The sequence below is a fragment of the Helianthus annuus genome, chromosome 13 (assembly GCF_002127325.2).
Source record: "Helianthus annuus cultivar XRQ/B chromosome 13, HanXRQr2.0-SUNRISE, whole genome shotgun sequence".
NCBI classification, from domain to species: Eukaryota; Viridiplantae; Streptophyta; class Magnoliopsida; order Asterales; family Asteraceae; genus Helianthus; species Helianthus annuus.
Genome location: NC_035445.2, coordinates 173,238,489 through 173,262,350, shown reverse-complemented (window position 1 = coordinate 173,262,350; position 23,862 = coordinate 173,238,489). Strand labels below are relative to the sequence as shown.

The 23,862-nt window shown below is 36.1% G+C and overlaps 1 protein-coding gene and 1 long non-coding RNA gene across 7 annotated transcripts; one reads left to right on the top strand and one right to left on the bottom strand.

Moving 5' to 3' along the window:
- Positions 1-10,668: 10,668 nt before the first annotated feature.
- Positions 10,669-13,091, bottom strand: LOC110887497. The gene is made up of 4 exons (XR_002563359.2): positions 12,964-13,091; positions 12,789-12,882; positions 11,811-11,868; positions 10,669-10,822 (listed from the first exon to the last, which is right to left on the bottom strand). It is a non-coding gene; the product is annotated as an uncharacterized LOC110887497 (long non-coding RNA).
- A 3,841-nt stretch (positions 13,092-16,932) lies between these two features.
- Positions 16,933-22,834, top strand: LOC110891470. Of its 6 annotated transcripts, none has more exons than XM_022139164.2 (7): positions 16,933-17,043; positions 17,300-17,490; positions 18,566-20,324; positions 20,641-21,224; positions 21,347-21,556; positions 21,970-22,175; positions 22,254-22,834. In XM_022139164.2, the coding sequence occupies exons 3-7, from the start codon at positions 18,644-18,646 to the stop codon at positions 22,279-22,281; spliced, it is 2,709 nt and encodes a 902-aa protein (XP_021994856.1). In that variant the 5' UTR covers positions 16,933-17,043; positions 17,300-17,490; positions 18,566-18,643; the 3' UTR covers positions 22,282-22,834. The 6 variants fall into 6 exon arrangements, with proteins under 6 accessions (XP_021994856.1, XP_021994859.1, XP_021994854.1 ...); XM_022139167.2 differs by having other exon boundaries at positions 17,300-17,494; positions 22,257-22,834; XM_022139162.2 differs by having other exon boundaries at positions 17,300-17,494.
- Positions 22,835-23,862: the final 1,028 nt, after the last annotated feature.

The window sequence follows — 23,862 nt, the reverse complement described above, 5'->3', positions numbered from 1 at the left end:
ATGAATGATAATTTGAGGATGATAGAATTCCTAATCAAATTACTTTTAGTCCCAACTACTATATCTAACATACAAGCATCCTTACAACTTGTTTCCAAAGTCGGTTTCGATTGAGTTTGATTCACCTTCGAGTCTTGATTGATTTGATTGATTCACCACACATTTTAACATAAAAGTAAACATGCACAAATAACACATAAGGCACACACACACGTATAAAAGTACTAAAATCCCCACACTTGAGTTTGATGATTGATTTGATTAGCTTGATTATTGATTGACTAGCTTTATTGCGTTGTTACTTCCTATCATTCACAGTCGATCGTTGATTCACAGTTCGATTATCGGTCGATTAGTTTGATTATACAACACTTACTCCAAATAATACGAAAATCAAAATGAAACTAAAGTGCAATTAATCTTTATTAATCTTTAATTCCAATAACAGTCAATGCTTGACTTTGACTTTGACTTTGGAAAACACGGGGTGTTACAGTAGTACACTACTGTGAGGATTTATGTTTCATATTTTTCCAACAAAAAAGAAAGCTGTTATGTATTTTGAAAGACATTTTACAACTCATGTCGTACTAAATCTAGCTTTCACAAACGGTTTGAATACGGGGGGGGGGGGAATAATTGGTGTCCAGTACCTAGTCCCATTGGGAGTTTCATACACGTTACTCGCAACCGACTCTGCACAATTATATTAAAGAAGGTTGGTAAAAAAAGGACAACAATGCTGAGGGTCTTCAAAGGCTCATTAACTAAAATTATGTTATTTACATGAAGCTACTGTGTATTATACGCATGTGTACTATAGTGTTTGCATATATAAAAGAAGCAGTACACTTGTGTACCTCGGACCTACATATTATACACAAAAAATGACTAAAACTCAAGTTCAAATATTGCTGTAATTTTGTAAGACCATGTGTTAATACAAATCTGATCAATCATCTTCCTTCTCCAAATCAAATACCAAATAATGCCAATACAATATTAATTCTTTCAAGTAATCTATAATAATCAATAATCGATTATTCTGTAGTTTTGCGTTAAAATGTGACAATAGCGACTCTAAGGTTAATCTGCGACATTTCGTCGAACAGCTTCCAGACGTTCATGTTCAAGTTCACGAACGCTACTAACTTCACCATCGATTCGATCACCACCCGTATGATTCATTCAACTGCGGCCTGATAATCTGTTTCCTTTAGAAGCAGCTTCATTTAGCTTATTCTTTCGAAGCCTTTTTCTCTGAGCTCTTGTGAGCTTTTCAAACCCTAATTCACCCTCTCCTTCACTCCTTTCTTCTTCTTCCTCCAATTCATCTGTATCTGTACAATAATGAAAAAACCAAACAAACATTAATCTATACATCGATACCATCATCTTAATAAAAACACAAAGAAAACAAAATCAATCAATAGAAATCAATTGAAATCAACTGCCTTTTCCGATTAAATGTTCGCCGGAATCCAATCCGTCTCCGATTAATGTTCATCGGAATCTTATGCCGTCTCCGATTAATGTTCGCCGGAATAGTCGAGCTTCAGATGAAAAATATGAATGTGATGAACTGAGTTTATGAAGTTTACGTTCTGTTGAATGATAAAAGTTGAATTCGAAATCTGGTGAATGGATTGAAAATATGGTTGTTTGTTAAACAATTAAGATGATAATCTTCTAAAATTTTAAAATATAGAAACGATCTGGTTGTTTGGTAACTGATTTCAATTATGAAATTGATGATTTAAAGTTAATTTTTTATATAATTACAATCCTAACCTTATCAACTCTAAAGGAAATCAATGGTCCAGATCAGTTCACGCAGTTCACTCTTGGGATTTTGTTCACGTTTGAACCTAATCCTATATATATATATATATATATATATATATATATATATATATATATATATATATATATATAGAGTAGAGATCCTACGGAAAGTGTGTTTTTCCTAAAAAGTGTAAAAAGTCATAAAACACAATAATTTCAGGCATAAAACACACCTAAAACTCACAAATAATTGAATGAATATTACTAAAACACCATATTCAAACTCTAATAGTCCATAAAAACTTCAAACAAACCATCGTAGAACTATGAATATAAAACACACAATGCTAAACAACATAAAACACAATAATATTTGTCATTCCACAATCAGAGCCTTAACATCTAAAACACAACACAAAACCCACATACATGATGTTTTAGTAATCTTCATCATATTATTTGTGGGTTTTTGGTGTGTTTTATGGTTGACATTATGGTGTTTTATGACTTTTTACACTTTTTAGGAAATTTGGACTTTCTGGCCAACTCCTATCCTATATATATATATAGGGAGCCGCTAGAATGAAAACCACCTCGAGTTGTAAGAACCGCGAGAACTACACCCCACAGAGCGCCGTTCGCCATGATTTTTTTTACAAGTAGATGTGTGTATTATAAACACAGCCGTAAAAAATCATGGCGAACGGCGCTCCGTGGGGTGTAGTTTTTTACACCACAAGTTTGGTGAAAAAAAAAAGAAAAAAGAAAAAAAAATTAAAAACACCAAACTTGTGGTGTAAAAAACTACACCCCACGGAGCGCCGTTCGCCATGATTTTTTACGGCTGTGTTTATAATACACACATCTACTTGTAAAAAAAATCATGGCGAACGGCGCTCTGTGGGGTGTAGTTCTCGCGGTTCTTACAACTCGGGGTAGTTTTCATTCTAGCAGCCCCCTATATATATATATATAACAAAGATCCGTTAGGAACCACCCTTTATTGCGAGAACCGCGAGAACCAGTGTGAACACAATCAGTAATACCTAAAAAAATCTAAAAAACACTCAAAAATTTTTTTTTAATTTTTTTACTATTTTTTTTTGTAAAATTCGCTATATTTCCTTTACAATAAAAAAATAAAAAAAATTCAAAAAAAAAAATTCGAGTCACAGTTATCCATGCACATGTGCATTTGTATCATTTCTTTGACAAATTCCGAAATTCATTACAAATATTAGACAATTGAACTTTTATTTACACTACCACGTGTAATACACTACTTTTTACGTTAACAATATTAGAAATGCACATGTGCATCTATATGTATCAACATAAAATAAAGTGTTTTGGTACACTAATTTCTCTTTCATCTATCATTCCATCCATAATACACGAACATGCACATGTGCATTTTTGTCATTTCTTTGAGAATTTCCGTAATTCATTACAATTATTAGACAATTGCACTTTCATTTACACTACCATGTGTAATACAATACTTTTTACATTAACAATAGAGTTAATTACATAGTTAGTCCATGTGGTTTGCACAAAATAACATACTTAGGTACTAATAGTTTAAAATCACATTCTAGGGTATTAACTTTTCATTTTGTAACGTTTGGAGGTATTAACGTTATTTGTAGGTTTAAAATCACATTATATTAGTACCTAAGTATGTTATTTTGTGCAAACTACAAGGACTAACTATGTTAATACCCTAGAAGTTAATACCTCCAAACGTTACAAAATGAAAAATTAATACCCTAGAAGGTGATTTTAAACTATTAGTACCTAAGTATGTTATTTTGTGCAAACCACAGGGACTAACTATGTAATTAACTCTTACCAATATTAGAAATGCACATGTGCATCTATATGTATCAACATGAAATAAGGTGTTTTGGTACACTACTTTGAATACACTTTCCCTTTCATCTATCATATCATCCATAATACACTACCATTACCTCCTACCATCCATAATACAATACCATTACCTCCTACCATCCATAATACAATACTATTACCAATATTTTCACTTTATTACATGTACGTAAACACCATTTATACCATCCAATCAACATATTACATCATAAATTGACAACTATAACCAAACCATTAACCACTAGATATAAGTAACCAGAAAACATGTATATGGGCTTACTTCTCCATTCAAAATCAAAAACTTTTTGTACCAAAACACGTTATACAATGATTATACCTAATGATGCACATGTGCATTTTGAATATGGGTAATGTAAAAAGTAGTGTATTACGAATGGTATTGTAAATTAAAGTGCAATTGTCTATACCTGATAACGTATTACCGAATTTGTCGAAGTAATGATACATATGCACATGTGCATGGATAACTGTTACTCGAAATAAATAGTTTTTTTTTACGGTAACAAAATATAGCGATTTTTTGAAGAAAAATATAAAATAAAATAAAAAAATTTTTGAGTGCTTTTTTGATTTTTTTTAGATTTTATTTTGTGTTCACATTGGTTCTCGCGGTTCTCGCAATGGTGGTTCTCGCATGAAGCTTACCCTATATATATATATATATATAGGGTGGGAGTTGGCTACAAAGTCCATTTTTCGTACAAAGTCTACAAAGTCATAAAACACCACAATTTCAGTCATAAAATACACTCAAACCCCACAAATAACAAAGTAAAGATTACTAAAACGTCATATTTGTGGGTTTTGTGTTATGTTTTGGATGATATGGCTTTGATTTTCAAATGAATAACATTAGTGTGTTTTATGATGATCATCATGTTGTGTTTTATATTCATAGTTCTACGATAGTGTATTTGAAGTTTTTGCGGAATGTTAAAGTTTAGATGTTGTGTTTTAGTGATCTTCACTCTATTATTTATGGATTTTGAGTGTGTTTTATGGTTGAAATTGTGGTGTTTTATGACTTTTTACACTTTGTAGGAAAAAAAGACTTTGTAGCCGAACCCCACCCTATATATATATACATATATATATATATACATATATATATATATATATGTATATATATCACCTCCACCACTATATATTTAACCTTTTCACACCATTTTTTTTACCAAGGACTTCCACTTTTCACCCCATTTTTATAAAAAATTCTCTCGCAACCTTAAAAAAATATGGATCCCTACAACCCAAATAATCCCAACTAAAGTTCACTCCCGTTTTCGTCACCCGACTACACACCCGTCATGGAAAACTCTTTTGTGGGTTACCAACAAATGGCCAACGCTTTCAATCAACGAAACCAATACCCTATGCAATAACCCAACATTCCGTTCAACCAAATGCAACCAAAGCCACAAACATTCAACATGCCATATCAAATGCAACAGCTAATGCAAAACCCGCTAAATATGCCATATCAACCACCGCCACAAACACGTCCAACACAAATCGAGGAAGAAGATGATGACGTAGAGGTTGTGCCAGAAACGCAACCTCAACCTTCAAAAAAGAAAAATACAAAGGGAAAGGGTAAAAAAGAAGACGCAGCCGCCAAACAACAACAACGGGCATGGTAAAAAATTGAAGAAGCGGCGTTGGCGAAGGCATATATTGGCTCGTCAAAGAACCCTATACTCGGTAAAAATTTATTTTTTTGTACATTATATTATTATTGTTATTAAATACTATTTGTACATTATATTTTTGTTAGAAAATAATATTATTGTTACTAACATTTATTTGTACACTATATTTTTCTAACAAAATATTATTATTGTTACTAACTTGAAGGTAACAATCAAGCAAGCGATGGGTTTTTGCAAGAAACCCTTGATATATTCCACGCGATTATGGAACAAGGCGAGTACAGAACCATTGATCCTATCGGCTCCAAGTGGCGCAAGATGAATACGTTGATTCAACGCTTTTGTGGGTTTTATAACAAAATGCTCACCAACAAACCGAGTGGGTGGAACAACGAAAATGTTTTCAATGAAGCGTTGTGTTTATACGAAAATGAACATAAAACTTCTTTCCCACATGTCTGTGCTTGGCAGATTGTAAAGGATCATCCAAAATGGGTGGCAAATCCAAATGAGGTTGCAAGCGCGAAACGAGCAACCAAATGGTCTAAAACTTCCGAGTCAGGAAGTTATAGCGTTGGAGGCTCAACCGGTCGTTGCCAAATAAATATCAACGACGAGCTCGAGTATGACGAGAAGCCGATTGGAGAGGAAGAACGTCCCCCAGGAAGGGACAAAAGTAAAAAGATAGCGGCTGAAAAAAAGGAAACAAGCCGCATCAGGAAGTGGTGGTGGTTCGAAGTTGGAAGGTATTATGGCCGAGTTGAAAGTAGTCAACCAAACCTTTACCGAGACGCAAACCGAGAAGGTAAAGGTGAAGAAACGACAAGCCGGAGAGAAGCAAAGGAGGCAAGAAGAAGCGCAGCAGTTGGAGTAATGGAAAATAATGACCACCGACCTTAGCGAATATCCCGAGGAAGACCGTCACATCTTACAAATGATGAAGGAAAAAATTAGGAAAAAATGGAGTGGGGGAGTGTAGTTTTTTTAAAATGTAACTTTAGTTTTTTTTAAGTGTGTTTTTTTAGTTTTTATTTAAATGTAACTTTAGGGGTCTGTTTGGTATGGGGTAACGGAATGGACGGGGGAATAGAATGGACGAGGTAATGGAATGGATGGGGTAATGGAATTGATCATTACCATTCCATGTCTTGTTTGGTTACCATGTGAGAATGGAATGAACCATTACTTTGTGTCGTTTGGTATGCGAGAAAATACGAAGGAATAAAATCGGATGGCGGTGGTCAATGATGGGCGGCGATGGTGGGCGGTGATAGGTGGCAGTTGTAGCAGCGGCGGTGGTGGTGGGTGAGGACGGTGGCGATTGGAGACCGCGACGGGTGGTGCCAGCGGTGGTGGTGGTGGGTGACGGCGGTGGTCAGAGGTGGTAGCGGTGGCGACGGTGGCGACGGTGGTGGCAGGTGGTGGCGGTGGGTGGTGGTGGTTGATAGCGATGGCAGAGGTGGGTGGCGACGGTGGCGTTGATCGGAGGTGGCAGCGGCAATGGTGGCGGCGATGATCGTAGGTGGGTGGTGGCGGTGATCGGAGGTGGCAACAGCGATGGTGGATGGCGGCGACGGCAATGGCGGGGATGGAGGTAGGTGGAGACAACGACGGTGACGGTGGTGGCGGGTGGCGGCGAAGGTGGGTGACGGCGACGGTTGACAATGGTGGTGGATGGTGGCAACGGTAGTAGGTTGTGGTGTTGTTAATGAAGGGTGAAGAGGGAATGGAATGGAAAAAAAAAACAGGGGGGAGAGATGGAATGATTTTGAGGGAATAGAATGCATTTTGGAATGAGCGATTCCATTCCATCGACCAACCTAACACTCTTTTATTCATTCCCTCTCAATGGTCCATTCCATTCCACCTCTCATTTCTGCATACCAAACGCTACCTAGGTTTTTTTAAGTGTGTTGTTTTTTTAGGTTTTATTTAAATGTAACTTTAGGTTTTCATTTAAATGTAAGTTTTTTGTTTTTATTTACTTGTTTTAATTAATTAATTAAATAAAATAATAATAAAAAAATGGGGGAGGTCCATCCACCACACCCTTGGATAGTCCCCAAGGGGATGGTCCTCCACCTTTGCTTAGTTGGCGCCTACGTGGCGGATGGTCCCTTTGGGGACTATCCATTCCATACCCCATGGTCTAATAATCAAATAATTGTATTGTAACTTGTAAGCGGTTAATATCTTTTTTTTCTGAAAAGTAAACTTTATAAAAACACGTGTCCGACCCAACCGAGCAAAAGGCCAAAACAAACAAACAACACCCCCGATCCAAACGGGCAAATGATACACAATTACAACATATACATAGGACATTTACACCACTCTACCCAGCTAATATAGTTACAGGACATTCTACTTTTGACCCAAGCGAAACCTTTCGATTTTACCTCCCCTATAATACCTTGTGGACTTCGTCTAATTTAATTGAGTATCATCTCGTTCCTTCCTTTCCAAATGCACCAAAAAGAGATAATCACCAAGCCATGAATGACCTTTTTCGCTTTCTTTCCCAATTGATTAAAGTTGTGAATATCCAGAATGTCTTTGAAGTCAAAAATATAAATCGGCGGGATGTTGCACCAAACACTAAAAGCCGACCACACCCGATCAGCCACCGAACATGCAGTAAATAAATGTTCCATAGTTTCCTCAAAATCGTCGCAACAAGGGCACATAACCGAAGAAATATCCACGTTCCTTCTTCTTAAATTAACTCTCGTAGCTAATCTATTCAAGTTACCTCTCCACGCCACAATATTACATTTGGGAGGCACCCATTTACACCATTCAAAGTCAGGAAGATGACTTGTCCCCCTATCTTCAATTAAAGCCTTTTTTACTGCCTTAACCGAGAATCTATCCTGATCGCCATCTATCCAAAACCACGAATCCTTATCATTGGAAAGCATCACCATGTTAAGAACCTCTTGACATTTCTGTCATTCCTTAAGCTCAACATCAGACTCGGGCTGTCTAGACCAATTTCAAACATATCCACCATTTACTTGGTTTTCTTCCATTTTATCTGCAACCCTGTATGTGTTAAATACTTTCAAACCGAACAAATGAGGCCATCTTTCCATGAAAGGAAGGTCGCCTACCCAAGTGTCTAACCAAAAACGAATCTCATCCCTTTTCCCAACCTTACCCAAGATCAGACGGTTTAAACCCTTCCCGTTTAGTTTTAAATCAAATAAAAACAAAAATAATAGTCCATCGTGGGCCGCGACCCGGTCTCACAGGTCTATCGCGGGGCGCGAGACCTTGTGACTTGTCGAACACCCAAACCGGCCATGTGCCCCTTTCGTGTCAAGTCTAGGTCGTTGATTCACCATGGCTATATCCTAGTCTACGCCCTCGCGGGCCGCGTAAAAGAAAGAGTGGGGGCTCGCGGGCTGTGAGCCGCCCTTCGACCAGGCTATATAAGGGGGCCTCTGGCCTCAGTTTACTTTCGTTCATTTTCTTAATTCTCTCTCAATCTCTAGGCAATTATAAAACTCGGGATATAATACCCCTAAAAAGCGAAGCTCTGCCTAGTTGTAAGTATTATAACCCCTGATCACGTATCCGTTACCCTACCCGATCGATCTAGGGCTCCGTAACGCTTGTCAAGGCTCTGTCTAACTCAGTCGTTGGAGTTCTGTCTCGCGTTACACCCGATTGATCTTGGACTCCGTAATGCATGTCAAGGCTATGCCTGACTCAGTCATTAGAGTTCTGTCTCGAGTTGTACGGTTAATGTGATTTGGGTTATTTTACTAACACGTGTGCATTGTTTAATTTTAATAGATAATAACCAAGAGATTCACCAGGAAGCTTTAGTTTTACCTAAGTAAACAATGTTAGTACATGTTGCTTTTTTTCACCTTTTTGTAAATATTTTTGTGAGTCAAAATATTTTACCAAATGCTTGAAATAATACTTAACAATGATTGAGTCTATGTATTCTATAATTACTGCCGGTATGTTAGGGTTTTGTATACATTATTTTAATCCGTTACTATGGACGAAGAGTTAGCCAATGAGTAACATGACCCACAAGTTAGGTGTTGACAGTACTAAATGAGTAACTGTGTAGATATAAACAATGTAGTCGCTCTGAATACTGTAAAGTTATAAAACTGTTTTGATTAAACTGGGATGCACTCGCCAGTATTTCTTGCTGATAAAACCTTTTTAAAACGCCTTTCAGGTAACTTAATGTGAAGCCAATAAAAGCCAGTTGGAGAGCACTGAAGGCTTAAAAAATGGCTATAAAAGTTACCTAAATAAAAAGAAGTTTTGTTTTCAATAAACTAAGGTTTATCCCTATAAATATATTGTAGTGGAAACTTGGGATTTTTCCCATTTATTTATTTATTATAAAAAGTTTGGTGTTTTAACTTTGATAAAATATTTCCGCTGCCACATTAATAAACACTTATACTACCCACTCTGTGTAAACGGCCGCAGCCGCCCGCCTCCCGGGACAAGGGTCGGGGGCTGCGACAGAAGGTGGTATCAGAGCTACAACCACTGGTTTAAGCCAATGAAGTGTTATACGTGACTAGTTGAATGCTTGTTTGCTATGTTTACACAGTGATGACTTGCCCTACCACCCTTTGCAACGATAGTACTATAGTTTAGACTCAACATCTATTTATTCAGGGGTTGTTAAGGATTACATACTTTATCGTGTTTATTCATGTTGGTTAGCTTGTATCATTGTTGATAGCTTACTTGACTCGCTCTTTACGTGTTACATGCTGGTTATGTGTAAACGCTTTATTACTATACTTATGCAAACTTGTGTACTCACCTTTACATTATTGTATTGACTTTTTTTAGCGTATGTGACAGGTTGATGGATTTTTCTGCTGGAAATGGTCTAGGGTTTCTAGAAACATGCCTAAATTGTGATTGTAAGTTTTGTTATGACATGTTTTGTTGCTTGAGAAACTACTGAATTTTGTTTTGACTTATGTGAGGATATTTGTTTGATTTTATGGGAAATTGAACCTTTTAAATAGTGTCACAATTAGTCGTTGTGGATTCTCTCGAGCAACCTATTCGCATCATGCCACATCCCGATGATTTCGCCATCGGTTGGGGTGTGACATCGGTGGTGGTTTGTGGCGGGTGGCGGTGACTGGTGGGTGTCAGTGGTGGGTGGCGGTGGGCGTTAGTAGTGGGCGATGGTGGCGGTGGTAAGTAGCGGCGACACCGGCATAAGCATTGGTGGTGATTGGTGGCGTTGGGGGCAACGTTGGCGGGTGGGTGGTGGCGGTAGTGGTGGTCGTTGAGGTGGTGATGGTGACGGGTTTAGTGTCACACCCTGAAATATCAGAGCTGGCGTGACTGGACCGGTATCTTCATTGCACAGCGGAAGCAAAAGGCTAAGACTTCTAAACAGTGAACGCCTGCTAGGTACTCGAAATCTCGTGGGTTCTCCTATTCCAACCGTTCCTTAGTTTTGAAAATGCAACCTGAGAAAGAACATGCGAAAAGGTCAACATAAAGTTGAGCGAGTTCATAGTTTCTTTTGAAAAGATTTAAAAGAAATCTTTTTGATAACCGGTTTTAAAGTTTTTGAGAAAATATAGTAAAATTATTTTCTTGGCATGATATATGAAAAACTGTGAGTCTAGCCCACAATAGTCTTTGTGCATTGCATGAGAGAGAATGGGCCGAGCCCAAACGAACCTTTATAAGCAGGATCAGCGCGTCCTCTTACTTAGGTATAATTTGAAAAACTTTACCAAAGTTTGTAAATCCATGTATTTGTGAGTTTACATCAAATGAATCTTAAAAACATTTGAAAGTTCAGTTTATAAGTAGGTATGTAATGCGTCTATGAACATGTTGATCATTAATGTGTAGCTAAGACATTAATATGTGTGCCGACATAGGAAGCACTCAACCCGGTAGACGATTTAAGTGTCGATTCACTTCGACAGGGACACAAAAGCACTCTAAGTGGCCGCACAAGGGCCGTGAGTGGGGCTCGCCCGTACCCGATAGATCTACCCCCTGTTCCGTGGTCCTTAAAAGGATTAATGGTGCCTAAGTTAGCGCCTATTCGCACGTGATCCAAGAGTTCATTCCATAGCTTAATCATACCCTAGTTAATATGTATTTCAAAAGAAAAAGGGGGACATATACCCATTGGGTTGTCTCGTTGTTCGTACGCAGAACAACCCAGTCCCGTTGTAGTAACTAGGACATTCCCGTCACTAGTCATGAAAATCATGCACGTTTGCGAAAATACGTGTTTGTTATGTAAAACCGGTATGTTTAGTATAAACCTTTCGTAAACCTTTCAAGTTTGTTGAAATTCATTTTCAACATGGTTTATAAAGATGTGTTTTCGTTCATCGAAATAGTGTTTTCTTTTGCAAAAACTTGCATGTCTTTCCACCCCCGAAAACATTTATAAAAATGTAAAACAGTAAAAAGTGGGGGTTATGAACTCACTACTTTGCGTTCCATGTGCATGCTAGCGATACTCAATGTCCAATGTATATTCTCCGACCTACAAGTGCCCAACCCATATAAGACACTAAGGTCCATGAAATATAGCCCTAGCATATGTGTTGGTCAAAATCAAATCATCCAACTAGCTAGTTTTGAAATAACTCGTCTCTTGTCTTAACACGACACGCAGACACGTTAGTGATTCATTCTCGAGTCAAGAAAATATATGTGTATTTATATATATATATATATATATATATATGTGTGTATATAATTTATGGATCTATATTTAGAGAAAAATCTCTCATAAGACAATTTTTATGTAAAAAAAATGATAAGTGTACATTTGTTTACATAAATGCTTGTAATACTTCCATAACATTAAAAATATGAGTTTAGTGTCTTTATGACTTAAAATTAAGTCATTTAAATTTCTAGACATTTTTCTAAAACTTATAAAAAAACAATCAGTAGGTTTTATGTTATTCAAATTTGCAAAAACTTTATGGCACATAAATGTATATTTATGACAATTTAATTCAACAACTCATTCAACTTTGTATATTACGTATTGATGCAGTTCATTCTAATATGCCTTCTCTTTTATGGGCTTTTATTTTTACCATCTTTCAAGGTTTTGTAACTCAAAATTTCTAGTTTTATGCTACATGTACATCTCTAGATTTTTAACAACTCTTAACAGCACCATATATGGTGCAAATATATGCTCTAAAGCCCAAAAGAAAAAAAAAAAAGAATTACTTATTAAACATTCTGTTAAGATTTTGTAAACCATTAGTACAATTCCCATGAAACTAACTTGTGATTTTATTATTTTTTTTTTTGTTAAAGAATCATGTTTAGTCAAATATATAACTAACAAGAGTCATGGGTTTTCAAGTGATAAAACGCTACTCGGATGATTGCGATGTATAACCAACATGGGAAATTCGAAGGATAACTATGATAAATGCTTACAAAAACACGCGAGGATGCATTCGAAAGAAGAGATGATGAAGAGCTCGTGCCCGCTTTCCGGGGGATTTGGGACTTGTTTCTTGTGGTATTTGAACTAGATTAGATCAAGGAATCGACTTGATAAGAAAGACGAGTTGTGGAGGATAAACACCGGTATTTAAGCTAGAATACTTACACTAAAATTTCAGCTTGCACCAGAGATGCGAGAGCCGTGCGAACGTCACTGAAAGGAAGCCGTAAATGATGCCAATGGAGGATGGATCCTTGCTTCTGAATATAACCACAAATATACTTGGTACCGGGAGAACAAGTCTTTATTGGTTAAGGGCTGATCAAAATCAATTGTGGATGAACAAAAGAGGTCCGAGAGAGAGAGGTAGAGCTAAGGATTTTGTAAGGTGTTTGCCTGGTGATAAAGTGTGGGAAATATTTTGTATTTATAATCTAGAATTTGAGACTTTAAGAAATCGAAACAACAAACTAAGTAGTTGACACTCTAGTGGTAGTTGGTAGTCTAAACAATATTTTGAGAGTAAAATCCGTTGGGGCATGATCCAATTGTATGGGTTTGCCATCTGGTAATGATTGTGTTTTGCACTATCTTAAAAACATGCATGGTAAAATAAATAAAGAATTAGGAGCATGCACATGGGGTGGAGTATAACCTTGGATTTAATTAATAAGGTCTTGTCTTGCTCCACATAATCGACCACAACAGGAAAAAAAAAAAGAATTGAGTTGAGTTGAAAAGTATGGGAGATCACCATTATCTCTTATGCTATCACATCAAAGTTTGAGTGTATATATATATAAAATGATGTGTAGATGTTGTGTGCTTCGTTAGACAAGAAAGTTAGAGTTGTTGTACTTTTCATTTACCCTTGGAATTGCCAACGATGGGGAAGGGATGGGTTAGGGGTTAGTAGTTTAGTACAACTTTTGATTAATTAAATCCAATGTATTTTAAAGTAAGGAACAAAATGGTTTGAGACTATGTATTATAGTAAAATACTTACCTAGTGACTTGTTTCCAAGAATGAACATCATAGAAAAATAATTGTATCATCTATACGTATGTATGTGATATTTTTATATCTATATACACCGGGTGTGGTACGCGAACTAATAACTTTTATATAAAAGTTCATACGTGTAATAAATATGAAAACTAAATAAAACCATACATATATATATAGCTAATATAAGATATGTTATTGCTGAAAATAACATACATAATGTTTCCAAACAATTAGACTGATTCATCATCAATGTTCGGGTGTCAATCTTTTGCTGCGTTCGTTTGTCGGTTGCGAAAAAAAATCGCGTATTTCACGACGGTCATCGCTTCTATCTGTTTTTCGCTACGGTTTCAACCGTGAATATAAGAGTTCGAAAATGAATTCACATATATCATAATATATTAATGTCTAGGCGTAGCTCGCGTCCGGTGCTTCCATCGGTGCGTTCCTATAATCGGATTTTTCGTTCATGTACGCGTTTTGTGTCGTTCAAGAGCATGAAAAACTCGCAAGACCAATCCATATGTATAAAACATATCTACCAAATTCATATTTCTCGGCGTTGTCAGTATTTTGCCCGGTGTCAGTTCGCTTAAAATTTGATTGTGCGCTGAAGTTCTCGAAAATCGCCAAATCGTATAACGTGAATCAAGTAGACATTCCTAGGCTTTCCAAGGGCCTAATTAAGTTAATTTATGTCTTAAACACTACTTATTATCACCTAAAATGTTGTTTAATCGCGTAATTAAGAGGCGTTAATTGCAGGTTGTCACATTTAGGGTGGCGGCGGGGGCAACGGTGGCAGGTGGGCGGTGGCTGCAGTGGTGGCCGTTGAGGTGGTGATGGTGACGGGTTGCGGGTGGCGACGGCATGGGCATCGATGTTGGTGGGTGGTGGCGACAGTGATGGGCTGTGGTATTGTTAGTGAATGGTGTAAGAGTGGATGGAATGAAAAAAAACTTTGGGGTGGATGAAATGATTTTAGGGAATGAAATGCCTTATGTAATTGATGATTCCATTCAATTGACCAACGAAACACCTTTTTCTTCATTCCCTCGTAATGGTCCATTCCATTACGCCTCTCATTCCTGCATACCAAACACTACCTGAATGAAAATAAATAACCACAAAACCCTGTATACAGGTAAAGCGTGTTTGCTAATTTATTTGTTAAAATATTATATCATATAAATTTAGAGTTAATTACATAGTTAGTCCATGTGGTTTGCACAAAATAACATACTCAGGTACTAATAGTTTAAAATCACCTTCTAGGGTATTAACTTTTCATTTTGTAACGTTTGAAGGTATTAACTTCTAGGGTATTAACATAGTTAGTCCCTGTGGCTTGCACAAAATAACATACTTAGGTACTAATAGAATGTGATTTTAAACCTACAAATAACGTTAATACCTCCAAACGTTACAAAATGAAAAGTTGATACCCTAAAATGTGATTTTAAACTATGAGTACCTAAGTATGTTACTTTGGGCAAACCACAGGGACTAATTATGTAATTAACTCTATAAGTTTATCATCGAGTCCCCCAAATCCAAGTTTAATATATAACTAGGTTAGAATCTCGTGTACTACACGGGTTGCACGTATTAAATAAAATAACTAGATAAATCTTTATAATAACTCGTATATTACATGTATTGAATAAAATATAATGTCATATGTTAACACATGCATTCGTAAAGTTTATCTTTTAAAAATAAACTTTGATGTACTATTTACTTATTATAACATTTTACTTTGTTGTTGTATTTTGCATAAATGTAATTTTATATAATAAATAATAAAACAATATATCTTTCAAAAAACTCGTATATTGCACGTGTTGAATAAAATATAATGTCATATCTTAACACATATAGCCGTCAAGATTTATCTTTTAAAAATGAATTTTGATGTACTATTTACTAATTATAACATTTTATTTTGTATTTTTTTATTGTTAGGTTAAAAACACATGTATCACATGGGAATCCCGTCTTTATGATACATTATGAGATATAATTATTTTAGTTAGTCTTATGCACCTTCATGCTTATCTATTTATTTCATTCATAAACACCCGTATCAAATTTGTATTCAAGAGAGTTTATAGTACAAAAAGGTGGAGATCGAGATGCGTCTGAAAAAACACTAACAATTTGATGAAACTAAGTTGTCTAGATTTGACATTTAAAAGAATTATGCGATTATAATGGTGAGTCCAAACCATTATAGAGATGCGTCTGAAAAAACACTTACAATTTGATAGAACCATATGCCCCGAGCTAGAATAATTATTTAATTCTAGTGGAAAAAACAATAATACAATTATTAAGTATATATCAAACGGGAAACTTAATTTACTATAATTTCAATCATCATACTCAAAAGTATATATATGTATACTCATAATAAAAACAAACGTTTATCCTTATCTAACTTTATGTTTAAAATTATTTATAAAAAAAGATTTATTCGTATCTAATTTTGTTTAAAATTAATTTTTACTAATAGAAAACAAATATTTATTCTTATCTAATATTTGTTTAAAATTATTATTATTATTTAATATGTGAGATAAATAGAAAAATAAGGTGGAACTGCATCAGAAAGTGACAGGTGTCCAAAAAAGATTTTCATTTATTAGTATAGAAAGATATTTCTAAAATAACAAAAACAAATATTAAATAGAGTACCTTATGATTTTGGCCTCTATGGTTATTTTAACGAATTACTTAAACTCTTTGTCCTCTATCACTAATCTTATCCATTTACTTGATTAAAAATCTAGTGGTGTTGCTCAGATGAGAGTCATTTATAACAAGAAAAAACTAGGGACTATTTCTACAACTTTTGATAGAGTAAACTGAAGGGACTATTTCTGCAACTTTTGATGAGGATCGATTTATTTAACACAGCAACCAAATTGCTGGATTTAGGGCATGTTTGGGTAAGCTTTTTGAAACAACTTATTGACTTATTGGCTTTTTGAAAAGTCATAAGCTTTAAAATGATGTTTGGCAAAGAGGATGTATGTGAGGGGGAAAAGCCAATAAGTCAATAAGTCACAAAATCCTGACTTTTCAAAAAAGCCAATAAGTAAATAAGTTGTTTCAATAAGCTTACCCAAACATGCCCTTAATCACGCCGGCCGGGCGAACCCAGAAGAAGAATATAACACAGCAACACACTTTATTATTGCAACAGAAGATTCTCATCCCTAATCACTCAGCAGGTATATCATCCATCTCCTTTATTAAGTATTATGCAATTTCATGTTCGTAATCCCCAATTGGTACTAACAATCGTTCGTGACTCATGAACTAGTGTTGAAGATAAACCTAATTTTCGTATAGTTTTAATTGTTGAATTTAGGGTTTTGTTGCTTCAGATAGAGAGATTAGGACTTTTTAACTATGTTGTTCAGTTGACCGACCTTATTATTTTGACAAAATGTTTTTTATTAAGTCTCTCTGTCTGTCTGTCTGTAGGTGAAACTATAATCTCTCTATTTGGACTTCTAAAGGAAAGGGCATTCTTGAAAATAATAAGATAAAAACAAGAAGGTATTATTGAGGGTGAGATTGGGCTAGGCGAATCAATCTTCTTCCTTGAATTGATGCCCTGCGCGGCATTTTAGCAGCAGCAGCCTGCAGTGTAGTTCTGCTCAGCACTCACTTTAGTAAGTAAGTAAGTAAGTTGTTATATTAACTCTTCCAATTTCATGTCAATTAGGTGTTCACTTGTTATTCAAACACACGCCGCCTACATGATGCAGCCAGAGGGTACAAGTCTGTCTTACTTCACTAGATTCATTTCATTATCTAACTAAAATATCCCAGGAACACAACTGTTTGTTTACCTCTTAATGAGGCTCTTAATGGTTCAGACCTCTTACTCGTTCAGCACTTAATGGTTCAGACTGTTTGTTTCACGGGTAGATGTCTGAATGGTTCATACATTCGCTTCTGAATGGTTAAGATTTATGCAAAGTCTGAATGGTTAAGACCTCTTATCTGAATTGGTCAGACATTTGCCTCTGAACGGTTAAGCATTATACAGGCTCTTAATGGTTCAGACCTCTTACTGGTTCAGCACTTAACCATTCAGATGTTGCCAAACAGCCATAGCCATAGGCACTTTTCAATGACCTCATCATCAAATTTGTGAAACATGACTCTGAATTTTGATTTCTTTTTTCTGCTTATTGTTGTTTTTTCAACAGTTTCTACTTAATTCTTTTGATGATTTTGTTCCTTCAATTTTTATTTTTTAAAGCAACCCGTTTTGACCCGAACCTATAGCTAGAAGCCTAGAACCCGAGCCTATCTTGATCAGAACCAATTTTGACCCATATTGGACATGTTATAAATCTCTGCTCGTTTTGACCGACACGCTTGTTTTGCCAATTGCCATTGCCTGACGTTTGATCGATTGAGAAGAAATGGGTGCACTTATATAACCAGCCTTCAATATCTTCTCTGTTGAATCTTGGTCGATGATCTGATTGATTTCCATTGGCATCTGTTCGGGTTCCTTCTATCGCTGTCCTGAAGTTTGAATTCGAACCCACAGATTGGAAGGAAGTTCCTGATGAACTCTTCATCATTCTTTCCAGGATTTCTCCGTCTTTCAATCCGTGGCATTGTCTGATTAGTTAGTAGACACGTTTACACTTCTTATCCTTCTAGTCTTATTATTTAAATAATACTACTACTTGTATTATTCCTTAACATGTTTTTGGTTTTTTTATACAGTGTAGAAGAAACAGTTGCTGCTATGAGGATTTAGTCGTCTCTCAACTGAAAACCCATCTTCTCTGTAATCAGTCGTTTATGGAGATCCGAAACCCACATATCTTCTCTCTCTCTAACAGATATTCCGTTAAACTTTATACAAAGAAGAACCCACCAACATTCTTCAGATTCCCTCTTCAAATCTCCAGAAATTTCAGAGTTTCAGCTCATTTCAACGGGCGCAGGAAAAACCATTTGAGGAAAAAGCTCATAGAACAACAGGTGCGTCAGAATCCCATCAACACTTCCCCCTCCACTTTGGAGATTTCTGATGAAAACACTCGCACTACTAGGGATGATGCTTCAACATCCAACGCACTTTTGTTGGAGAGTTGGGCTAATCAGCACAAGGCTGGTGCAGACTTTTGGAGTAAGGTAGACAAGGTAGATGTTATTCAAGATGAACTCTTAAATAATGTACAACACAATGCCAACTTGTTAGCTAAAGAGATGGAGATGGGAAAGGCACCAAATTCTTCACTTGCAAACTTCGTAAACTCCTCGGGGTTTATTGGAAGTTTTACTAGTAATCCTGCAAAACTATCTAGAGTGGGAGTGTCCGTATTCTGTGGTTTTCTTCTGTTTATAGCTTTGTGTAGGAAAGGAAAGGGAAATAAGAAGGAAGAGTATTCAAGTTTAGAAAAGGAGATGTTGAGAAGAAAAATTAAAGCAAGGATGGCAAAAGAAAAATCCGTAAAGGGTAACGTGGAAGTCATTCAAGATTCTAAGGAGTCTGAGCCCGAGCCTGATATGACGGTGTTTAAAGAACGGCCACAACTAGATAAGGAAGAGCTTATGAACAGCATTGTGAAGGTAAAGGCATTGGACGATACCTGTTTGGACAAAATTCAAGAAATTAGAGCAATGGCAAGGCATGCACGCGAAATACAAAGTAGTGGCGAAAGCATAGACAGTCAACCAGATGGAAAGGAAGTGAATCCTGATGTTTCGCTTCCACAAGATGGATCAAGTATTCAAGACGTAGGAAATTCTTCTTCTGATGCTCTAAGGCTGGACCTTCCACAAGGCGAAGAAGGGTCAAACTTATTTGATATGGAAAAAGTACTTGACAATGCGACACCAAGTTGCAAAGCTGTGAAGTTAAGGATTATTAGTTCTGTTAAGGAAGCAAGAGAATATCTTCATAAAAAACAAGAACCTGAAACTAATAACTTACATCAAGTTCCAAAGAGGGATAGTGAGGATGATGTGTTTGGCAATACGGCACCAAGTTTAAACCATTCCTGGAAGGATACTAGTATGGCTGGAGGTGGGGATCTTTTGAACAACAACAATGATTCTAAAGATGAGCGTACTAAAGGTAGTGGTGGGGAATTAGAAAGAGCAAAGCGTGAGAAGTGGATTGAGGATAATTTTCATGAGTTTGAGCCACTGGTTGAGAAGATTAGAGGTGGATTTAGAAACAATTACATGGTAGCTAGAGAAAAAGTGAAAGAAGATCTAAATTTAGTCTCAGAGCTTGAACGTGACGAAAACGAAAGCGAATTTGAATGGATGAAAGATGAGAAGCTTAGGGAAATTGTGTTCCAAGTACGAGAAAATGAGCTGATGGGCCGGGATCCCTTCTATCTTATGGACACTCAAGATAAGGCCTTGTTTTTCAAGGGTCTTGAGGAAAAAATTGAGAAAGAAAACGAGAAACTAGGTCATCTGCATGATTATCTTCATTCCAATATTGAAAATCTTGATTACGGAGCAGGTAATTTGTTTTAGACACGCTTTATATGACATACCCTTTGCTGTGTCGATTTCCATTTCCCCATAAAAGATGCATTGTTTGACTCCTAAATTCAAACGGACTGATTTTCTTTCTCTGATTTACTAAATATGTGACAGAATTAACAGCAAGTTAGAATTTTATTTTATTTATTAATAGCTTTCTTCTCGAAAGCAAGTTGATTTTTTTTTTTTGTAGTATTTAGACTTGTTTAGTATATGAAATTGATAAAATCCTTTTTTTTCCTAGATAAAGTATTATCATCCAGTCCTAAACATTCTTATGGCACTTTTTATAGATGGAATTAGCTTGTATGATCCTCCAGAGAAGATTATACCCCGATGGAAGGGCCCCCCACCAGCAACAACAATGAGTCAAGAGTTTCTTGATGATTATTTAGATCAAAGGAAAGCACTTTTTGCTGAAACCTTGGGGAATGTGGACCTCGATTCTCAAAATATTCTTCGAAGCAGCAACAATGTAGATGAGAATTTAAAAAGTTCAAATACTGTGATAGAAGGGAGTGATGGGTCTAAGAAAGCTGGCAAGAAGTCCGGGAAAGAATTTTGGGAGCACACTAAGAAATGGTCTCGTGGATTTATAGATTCTTATAATGCTGAGAATGATCCGGAAACCAAAGCTGCTATGAAGGATATCGGGAAGGACTTGGACAGATGGATTACGGAGAAAGAGATACAAGATGCTGCTGATATTATGGATAAGGTTCCTGATAAAGGGAAGAAGTTCATCGCAGAAAAAATAAATAAGTTGAAGAGGGAGATGGAGTTGTTTGGACCACAGGCCGTTGTCAGCAAGTACAGTGAGTATGGAGACGAGGAGGAAATAGATTATTATTGGTGGCTTGATCTCCCATATCTACTGGTAAGTATCCATCCCTACAGGGCAGGGCGTTGTCAGCAAGTACAATGAGTATTGAGAGCGTGAAAGAAGTAAAAACTAAAAACATGTTGGTGTATTTATAATTAATTGTATGTTTGCTGCAGTGCATTGAGATGTATATTGATGGAGATGGAGATGAGAGAATAGGATTCTATTCATTAGAGATGGCGTCAGATGTTGAACTAGATCCGAAACCGCATCATATTATTGCTTTTGAGGATGCTGGTGACTGCAAGAATCTTTGCTATATTATACAGACACATATGGAAATGCTTGGAAATGGCAATGCTTTTGTTGTGCCACAAATGCCAAAGGTTAGTTAGTAGTCATTGTTTCGCCCATAGGAGTTGCACACTAAGGAATAGTTATCGTAACCTTTGCTGTAGCGTTGGCCAGATCATCATCTCTTTGTTGTGCCAAAGGTCATGTTCCTTATCGTTATCTATTATTGGTAACATATTCACAATGTGCTACTCTTTGTAAGATATAATCCGCACAAGGGGCTGATAAGTCTCAAAAGATTATGATTACAAAAAAAGGCTTTTAATACAGAGTTAATATAATTGGCGAACTAGCTAACACAATTACTCATTTAGAATAGGAAACTAATAGTACAAGTATATTTGTTACTTGTTTTGTTTCCATGCTTACAAGGAAACAACAAGTAAGTGTAATGTGAAAAGCTAGGTTGCATTTATTGATTGGTTGATGATGTTTGTAAGTGTAGGATACCTACCAGGAAGCCAAGGCAAATGGTTTCAATGTGACGGTTATAAGAAAAGGAGAGCTAAAACTGGACGTGGACCAAACACTAGAAGAGGTGGAGGAAAAGATTGTTGAGATTGGCAGCAAGATGTACCATGATCAAATCATGAAACCTCACAATGTGGATGTAGATTCAGTCATGAAAGGTGTTTTTGGATTCACCAGCAGGTATACATACCCCAAAACCATATTTCAATTCTCTCTGCTTTTCACGCCTGTGGTTTTCATGTTTTTTCATACTTTCAGAAGACGATTGAAGAGGCCAACCAAATGATTATCACTCGTACAAGCTGTTCCGGAGTCTTTACTTTGCAGATCATCATTTTGAATCCATCTGTTATTTGACCGCCCATTGTATTTGGAAACTTTTTTGTTTCAAAAAATATACGATGCAATCAAGAATTAGTTAGGTGGTGTTTTTCTTTTTTTAAGATGTAAAATGTCTGCAGTCTGCGGACTACATCTGCAAAACTTAAAAGATCTTAGAAGTGGTTGGGCTAGCTCTGCACCAAGAGTTCGTGCAGACGTTTTTAATGAAACGTCTTCGGAAAAACAGTCTGCAGATGACTATGTCTGCTTGTGGTCTGCGTGGCGCAGACAAAAGGGGTCTGCGCAGATCTTTTTTAGAAAAACAAACAGCACCTTACTGGTAGAAGAGGTCCTTCGAGTGTACAAATTCTATTACTAGGAGTCTAGGAGAAGAGGTCCATCCGGTGTATAAATTTTAATCAAATCAATTCAAGTATTTCCAATTTTGGTGACAATGCGAATATTTGTAGATTAAAACATGAGTGTATTTGGATAGTTCAATCATTTCACATTTATTACTTTTTGGAGGCTGGACAATGGTCACCTAAAAGTTAAGAAGTGTTGCTAAATGTACCCTGATTTCTTTTAGTTTTATTGTACTCCCTCTCTGAAGTTTTCAAATAAATACAATAGACCTTTTATTTTTTATTTTTTTTTTTAATTGCATTAAGAAACATCCCAATTTTTTCCAGGGTTTTATTCACTTCCTATAACTTAAATTTGAATCTATACGTAATATGCATACGGATTTCCATAAAACAATTTACAGCATCTATGACTTTCATCCAAGTTTCAGTCAATTGAAAATCAAACTACCAGCAATCCATCCCCCAAAAGTAAAAGATTCGTCATAAAACTTCATCTTTTTTCTTAACTAAATTATTGAAGCGGTAAGGCTCACAATCTCCTTCGATGTTTGTGTATGTGTTGGCAACTGAAATATTTAAGTTAAAGACATTCTAATATTTCGAGATGAGCAAACTGTTATAAATCTTGATTCAAGCAATAATAGTTAAAGGATTGATATATATTAGGATATTACACACAATCAATATTATGACTAAAAGGAATTACATGCTCATGAAAAAAAACTTGCATACAAAAAAATTAAGCACATATAACGGAGCTTTAAGACATTCACATTTTGACTAAACTAGTATTTTGCCCGCTATGTGTTGCGGCGGCGTGTGACGAGCGGAAACATATAGTAAGACAAAACATGATTCGTAAAACGTAGTGCGTAAAAGACAATTACAAAAAAAAGTGTAAAACACAAAGGCAGACAAAAAATGTAAAACAAATATGCCTACGACATTTTGTAAAACACAATGCATTGGCATTTGCAAAAGTAGGAGTTGTAGTATAGGGGTTACAATTGCAATCTTTTTAAAAGCCCTAAAAATATCTGTTTGTAATTTGAAAAAAAGCTTAACTCCGTTAAGTTTTTTTTAACGGGGGACCATTGTAGTAAAAATAGGTGAAAGGTGGGACTGGTGGAGGGGATATTCTAGATGAGATTATTAATGGCCAATAAGGTTTAGGTAAG

Excerpts from the sequence above, each read along its gene's own strand:
- LOC110891470 (XM_022139164.2), top strand. The coding sequence starts at position 18,644 with ATGGAGATCCGAAACCCACATATCTTCTCTCTCTCTAACAGATATTCC. Across the intron at positions 20,325-20,640 it reads AAATCTTGATTACGGAGCAG|ATGGAATTAGCTTGTATGAT; the intron begins GTAATTTGTTTT and ends CACTTTTTATAG. Across the intron at positions 21,225-21,346 it reads TTGATCTCCCATATCTACTG|TGCATTGAGATGTATATTGA; the intron begins GTAAGTATCCAT and ends TGTTTGCTGCAG.